Below are 7,077 nucleotides of genomic sequence, written 5' to 3'. Positions count from 1 at the left end.
AGAAGCGGCCGTGTTTCACCCTGCTGTATTCTCCCCCGGGGCCAGGCTGGGCACGAGCTGGTGTCGGTGGACGGGGAGAGCCTGGAGCACGTCACGCACCAGCGGGCCGTGGACATCATCCGCCAGGCCTACCGCAACAAAGCCAAGGAGCCCATGGAGCTGGTGGTGCGGGTGCCCGTGGCCCCCCCAGAGTGATGCTGCACCCCCGCCCCTCCGGGAAGCTTTCCCACACCCCACAGGAGCCGGCTCATTCCTGCACCGAGCAGTGGCCAGTCTCAGTGCGGCAGGAAAAGGGGCGCAAGCGATGGAGCACCCCACGGCCTGGGCACAGAGGAGCTGCCCGCAACAGGACCCACACGGGAGCACCCAGAGGCAGGTTAGAGACACGAGAGGGGGGCAGGCGGCACCCAACCCCGCTCCGGACACACGGATGTGACACTGCCCTGAAAAAACACAGCCAGGAGCTTGTTTTTAATTGGCATTTCCGGGTGGTACAAGGGCGCGCCAGGCTCTGGAAATGGGACACAACTGAAATAAAGTATAAAAATCCCCCCCTGGAGCCAGGGGCGACCAAGCCAGAGCTGGGCACAGCCAGGCTTTTCCTTTGGTTTGAATCCATGGGTACAGCTGGGGGCAGAGCCTGCCACCCAGCTCAGCCCCCCCAGGGGGGGCAGGCACCCCCCCACACACACACCCAGGCACGGAGAGGTCCCCAAGGTGTCCCCAGCTGCTGAGTACTGCTGCCCCCCCCGGGCACCGTGCCCCTCACCCCTTGGCCAAGCAGGCTGGGCATCACAGGGGCATGGGCCAGGCTTTTGGCCGGGGGCGGGAGGGAGGGATGCCGGGGGGCGAGGGCATGGGAAAGGCACTGAGGGCAACGTGCCCCACGGCAGGGGGGACAGGGCCACACACAGGCAGGGTGTGAGCTGGGGGCGGGCAGTAGGTTTTGGTAGGTCCTATAAAAATAGAGTTATTTAAAATGGCACAGAAACGGATCCCCTGACGAACACACTGGGGGTGGGGGGAAGGCTGGCACAGGCAGGGACAGGGCACGCTGTCCCTTCTGGAAGTGGCTGGGTGACAGTGCCAGGAGGGAAGGGAGGGGGACAACCCAGCCCTCCTGCTATGCAAGGTGACCCTGRCTGCAGCCAGCACTGCTAATCCCCCGGATGCTAAGAGGATCCAGCAGGAACTGGCTCCGGGCAGCCTCAGGACCGGGCACACAGCACCCACCTGGCCCAACATCTCACGGGCATCCCCTTGCCACAGTGGGTGCCAGCACAGCCTCACCCCAACACCCCGATGCTGAGGAGGGGGCAGCACCTGAGGTCCCTCCTGTCCCAACAGTCTCTGCATAGCAGGGGGAGACAGGGCTCCCCCATCCCAGCCCCAAGACTCCCAAAATCCGAGGGGCTGGAGGCCCCCCCTACCATCCAAGAGCGGGGCCAGGGCAGGCAGCGTCTCAGATCTCGGTGGCCGTGATCTCCTCGAAGGGCGGGTCGGGGCTGGGGGGGTCGCAGGGCTCGGGTGGCGGGTCTTCGCCCTGGAGCCGGAGATGCTGGAGCCGCTGCTCGAGCCGCCGGTTGCGGCGGTACATCTGGATGTAGTTGTACTGCAGCTGCTTCTGGTAGCGGATGACCCGCTCCTTCTCGCCCTGCCACGTGCTCCGCTCCTGCTCGAAGGCATCCCGCTGCTCCTGCCCGTGCTTCCGCTCCAGCGCCACCTCGGCCCGCAGCCGCTCCAGCTGCCGGCGCAGCCCCATGCTGCCCCAGGCCTCCTCGCCGGGCTCGGGGCAGCCCTCGCCCGGCTCGGGGCAGCGTCCGCGGGCCGCTTCCCGCAGCCCCGCCACCTCCTGCTCGAGCCGGCCCGCCTTGGCGCGGAAGAGGTCGGCCTCGCTCTTGCGCCGCTGCAGTTCGTTGGCGCACACCTCCAGCTCCAGCGCCTTGAGCCGGGCGGCCTCCTGCAGCCCCAGGGCCTGCTGCTCGCCCGCCTGCAGCTCGGCGCGCGCCTCCCGCAGCTGGGCCCGCAGCACCAGCAGCTCCGTGCCCCGCTGCGCCAGCTCCGCCTGCGACTCCTTCAGCTGCTGCTTCAGCAGGGAGATCTCCCCCGACTTCTGGCATACCTGGAGGGGAGCGATGGGTCAGCCGCTGGCTGTGCCCCCCTCCCCACCTCCATCTGGAGCCACGTTTCCCCCACCACCAGGACAGCGATACCCCAAATGCCATCCAAACCACCGCCGCCAGTGCCAAGGCGGATGAGGGGCCCTAGGGCAGCTCACCTCCCACTTGGTCTCCTCCAGCCGGGGTCCCAGCTCAGTGTGCTCCCGCTGGAAGGAGGCGCAGCGCCTCTCCAGCAGCTCCCGCTCCTGCAGCAGCTGGGCGAAGTCCTCCTGTAGCTGCTTCTTCTCCTGCTGGAGCTGCAGGACCTGGAGCTGAAGGACCTGCTGCCCACGCTGGGCCTGCTGGGCCGCCTGGCGCACCTGGGCTGCGCAGCGCTGCCGGAGCCCCTCCAGCTCCTGCTCGCAGCGCCGCTGCTTCTCCTCGTACACCTGGGCACGGCGCAGACGCTGGGCACGTGGCACAGCACCCCACACGCGCCCACAGCCCGCCCTGGCGCAGGGGCTCCCCTTGCTGCCACCCCAGGGAGGGGGAACCACAGTCCCTGCACGCGGTGCAGCACCTGTCCCTCCCGTAAAGAGGGTCCGGGGGAACCTCCCCCCCCGGCGCCCCTCTCCCCAGCATGCCAGGTCCCCCCCAGGCAGCATCCCCAGAGTCCCTCATAGGACCCTATAGGGCTTCCCCTCTCCACCCCACCAGCAGTGGGGAGAACACGCCATTCCCAGGCCCGCATAAGAAGGGATACCTCAAGGTCCCTAAAAGGGACCCCCCCAATCTGTAGGAAGGTCCCCATAGTCCATATGAAGATCCCCCAGGGACTGTATAGAGCTTCCCCAGCCCCACCACCAGTGGGGAGAACCCCCATTCCCAGGCCCATACAAAAGAAGGATCCCCCAGTTCCATACAAGGATCCCCAGTCTGCACGAGAGTCCCAAAGGAGCTGCGTAGGGCTCCCCAGCCCCACTGCCAGTGGGGAGAACCCCACTTTCCAGGCCCGTACAATCCCGCAGGTCTATACAAGGCGGCACCCTGGTACAAACGAGGGTCCCCACGGGCCAGGCAAGGCCGAGGGGGGTGACACGACATACCTGGCAGATGGCCACCTCGTTCTCGTCCAGGCTGTCACGCAGCTGCTGCAGCTCGGCCTCCCTCTCCCGCAGCTTGTCCTCCAGCTCACGCACCAGCAGCGCCTCGTCTCCGGGCAGGGGCGAGCGCCCGCACGACCCGCTGTCCGAGGAGGGCCGGCCTCGGCCGCTCAGCGAGCCCGTGCTCTTGCTGGAGGATGAGCGCCCACTGTCCGAGTTGGAGGGGCCAGCCAGTGGCCGGTAGCCGCCCTGCGCGTCGGGGTGGCCGTGCGGGGTGGCCGGGAGGGCGCCCGCCTCCGTGTGCTGGCTGCAGCCCGTGCTGTAGGTGGGCAGGCTGGACAGGGAGTTGCGCCCCGAGTCCGAGAGGGTGCCCGAGTGGCTGCTGGTGCGGCAGCTCAGCGAGCCAGGCTTGTCAGTCCCGGTGGCCCCCAGCAAGTGGGTGAGGCTCACCTGGCTCTCCGAGAGCACGGGGGCCCCCAGGCGCGTGCCCAGGTTGGCCGGCCCCGGAACAGTCCTTACTTTGGGCACCACCGGCTTGAAGGCCATGGGGCGGATCAGGGTCTTCTCCACATTCTGCAAGGGACAGAGGCGAGAGCGCGGGGCTCAGGGGAGCTGCCACCCTCCGGAGAGGCTGCCTGGCAGCACAGCCCAGCTCCCAGGGCTGCCCCACGCCTCAGCTTCCCTAGCTGCAAGGCTAAGGATGCTGCCAAAGCACCTCCCTTTGCCAGTACACTGGGGAAACTGAGGAAGGGCTGGGTAATCCCCCCCCGGCCTGCCCCCCCCCACAGTAACTTGGGGGCATCCCCAATCCAGACACTTCCACACCCCAAGGAAGGACAACCCCAACGCCCTGCCAGCTGCTCTCTGCTCCAGCCCCCTCCCCCCATGGTGGGGTCCCCAACAGCTCTCACAGTGCATCCCCGGCACAAGGAAGGGAATATCAAGAGCGTAAAGAGCATCATTTCCCCCAAGGACAGCAACAAGGAAAAATATGGCCATGTAGCTCCCACCCCACCCTCCTCTCCCTACCCCAGGTACGGATGTGCGCCAGACACATCTCTCTCAGGATGACAGCCCCAGCGTGGTACAGGGGTAAGGCTGAGACCCCAATGTTTGCCCACCCCACTGCCACCCCACCTTACCTCCTCCAGCTTTCCAGAGATGGGGACAAGCTTGGGAGGAGGTCCACGGATGTTGCCGCTCTGGGCTTGGTCATCCCGGGCCTCATCCGAGTCGCTGCAGGGGCTGACGGGAGAGGCAGCTTCCAGCCAGTCGCCGTGAAAGCCTTCGTTGGCGTAAGCGTGGGCGACACCGGGCACGGCTGAGCAGGGCTTCTTGGGGGGCAGGGCATGGAGCAGGGGGTCCTGGGGGGTGGCTTGGAGCAGCCCATCCTGCTTGCGGAAGGGGCCAGGGGGCCCCCCCTCGGAGGGTTTGCAGGAGCGGTCGTGGCAGGGCCGGCCCGAGATGAGGCTGCCGACGCTGCCCATGGCACCCCGGGAGGCGGGGGGCGAGCGGGCACCGGCGCGGAGCTGCGCGGCCCCCTCAGGAGCAGCTTCGATGGACACGGGCAGCGTCTGCACGATGGCCATGGCGGGGGGGCCCCAGGCGGGCAGGGGCGCGCGAGCAACCTGCGGGGAAGAGACGCAGCACCGTGAGACCACGAGGCCCCGCCGCCCGTGCCCAGCTGGCTGCCAGCACCCAGTTCGGAGCGCAGGGCGCCCCTCAGCCGCCCCCTCGGACCCTGCGGCAGCGCCCACGGCAGCTGCAGAGCCGGGCACGGACAGGCAGGGAGGCTGGGGAGCAGCCGGTGCCCGGCCAGCTGCAGAGGCTGCCCACACGGGGTGGGAGGCAGGGGGGGAACGGCACAGGCCTTTCGTCTGCTGGGAGCCCGGGGGCAGCCGGGAGCCCCCCACAGAGCCCCCAGCCCCGAAAAAGGGATCCCACAAGGGCGGGCAGGCCAAGGACCTTGCCACGGGTGGGCGCGGGGACACCCCCGGCCTGCCTCAGCCGCCCGGCCGCCGTCTCTAATCTCATCAGCGCGGCATCAAAGGCGGGCGCGGGACGGCCTGAAAGGGAAGCGTCAGGCAGAAGGAGACGTCAGCGAACCGGAATAAAACAGGGATTAGCCGGGGGGGCGGCACAGGACGTGCTGGGGCCTCCCACACCAGCGATGCTTCCCAGGGCTGGACGCAGCACCCCGGGGCAGCAGATGGGAGAGGATGGAGGGTCCCAGCCGCGGAGGGGCCCCCCAGGTCAGCCATGGGGCAGGAGAAGGTCCCTCAAACCAGGCCTGCACCCCAGAGCCCCGCTCCTTCGAGGGGGCAAAGCCCCCCTGGGCCCAGAGGAGGTTCAAAGCCCATCTCCCCCCTCCACATCACAAGGCACCGACACAGATGGTGCCTCGGTTTCCACAAACGGCCCCTCGCACAGCCTAAGGGTCCCCCACCTCCACCCCACAGCCCCCGTTAAGCCAGGCCTGCCCCCCCCCCAGGGAGAAGAGGGGCAGCACGGGGCTAACAGGGATACTGCGGAGCCCCCAGCCCCACTTCCCCCCGTGCAGAGGCGAGACCCCAGACTGCTCCGTGCCTCAGTTTCCCCGTCACCCCCATGAAACACCTTCTCCAGGCTGCTGCCAGCAACGGGCTGGTCCTCCAGCAGCCTGCCCCCAGTGCCCCCCAAATCCAGCCCCACGCTGCTCCCCACCCCTTCCCAGCACCTCCCACCCTTCGCTGGCAGCGTGGGCCACCAGCCAGCAGGTGAGGGACGCTGGTCAGAGATCCAACAAACTCATTGCATTTGCAACTTCAGCACTCCAGCCCCACTGGCCTTGGGGTCCACACTCCCTGCCCCACATACGCCCCRTGCCCACCCGGGCACCAGCACCAGCTCCACAACCTGCACTAGCTGGGACAGAAAGGAGGATACAGCACCCCCCGTAGYCCCATCCCTCCCGCCACGGCAGACGCCACCCGAACCCCCCAGCACCGGGCTGTGCCCCCCAACGGAGCAGCACCCGGGTACCCAGAGGGGCCGTGGGGCCCCGGGTGGCACCGTGGGGCAGCGGCAACGCGGTCCTGCCCCTCGCTGTGCCCCGGCGTGACCCCGCGACGGGAAACCTGCCAGGGCTGGAGGCAAATCCCGCGAGGCCCCGGAGAGCCGGCTCCCAGGCAGCCTGCCCGCCCGCCCCACAGCGCCYGCCAGCATGGCCCCCACAGGTAGCGGGGGGCAGCCCCACACACCAGGCACAGCAGCTTGCCCTGCCCCATAGCCCCTCCACAGCACCCTGCCCCACCAAACCCTACACACCTCCAGGCCCCCACCACACTCCCTGTCCCCACACTCTGCCCCACAGCACCTGGTGCCCCCCATACTGCCCCACACCATCGTCCACACCGCCATGTCCCAGCTCCCTGCCCCACAACATCCAGTACTCCCCACTCCCTGCCCCATAGCACTCGCTACCCCACACCCCTATAGCCCAACCCCCACCCCACAGCACCCACTACCCCACACCCCTATACTGCACAGCCCCTGCCCCACAGTACTCACTACTCCACACCCCTGCCCCACAGCACCCACTACCCCACACCCCTATACTGCACAGCCCCTGCCCCACAGCACCCACTACCTCACAGCTCTATACCCCAGCCCCCTGCCCCACAGCACTCACTACCCCACACACCTATAACCCTATACCTGCTGCCCCACAGCACTCACTACCCCACAGCCCTATACCCCAAACCCCTGCCCCACAGCACCCACTACCTCACACCCCTATATTGCACACCCCCTGCCCCACAGCACCCACTACCTCACACCCCTATACTGCACACCCCCTGCCCCACAGCACCCACTACCTCACACCCCTATACTGC

General features: G+C 68.0%; 2 protein-coding genes across 3 annotated transcripts in view; one reads left to right on the top strand and one right to left on the bottom strand.

Annotated features, from left to right (window-relative positions):
- Positions 1 to 195, top strand: part of PDZD7 (PDZ domain containing 7) — a 6,932-nt gene extending 6,737 nt beyond the window's left edge. Inside the window, exon 14 of the mRNA XM_026069679.1 lies at positions 46 to 195. Within this exon, the coding sequence (XP_025925464.1) occupies positions 46 to 195 (150 nt within the window). The remainder of the gene's footprint in view (positions 1 to 45) is intronic.
- A 249-nt stretch (positions 196 to 444) lies between these two features.
- LZTS2 (leucine zipper tumor suppressor 2) overlaps positions 445 to 7,077 on the bottom strand; it is an 11,815-nt gene continuing 5,182 nt past the window's right edge. Inside the window, exons 3-6 of one of the 2 annotated variants that reach the window (XM_026069530.1) lie at positions 4,345 to 4,830; positions 3,206 to 3,775; positions 2,279 to 2,548; positions 445 to 2,122 (exon numbers count right to left, since the gene is read on the bottom strand). In XM_026069530.1, the coding sequence (XP_025925315.1) occupies positions 1,463 to 2,122; positions 2,279 to 2,548; positions 3,206 to 3,775; positions 4,345 to 4,791 (1,947 nt within the window). In that variant the 5' untranslated portion in view covers positions 4,792 to 4,830 and the 3' untranslated portion in view covers positions 445 to 1,462. The remainder of the gene's footprint in view (positions 2,123 to 2,278; positions 2,549 to 3,205; positions 3,776 to 4,344; positions 4,831 to 7,077) is intronic. The other variant, XM_026069528.1, reaches the window with a different exon arrangement.

Source organism: Apteryx rowi, unplaced genomic scaffold (assembly GCF_003343035.1).
Source record: "Apteryx rowi isolate R43461 unplaced genomic scaffold, aptRow1 scaffold_3, whole genome shotgun sequence".
NCBI classification, from domain to species: domain Eukaryota; kingdom Metazoa; phylum Chordata; class Aves; order Apterygiformes; family Apterygidae; genus Apteryx; species Apteryx rowi.
The sequence above is the reverse complement of the archived record's forward strand: the minus strand, read 5'-3'. Positions and strand labels throughout refer to the sequence as shown.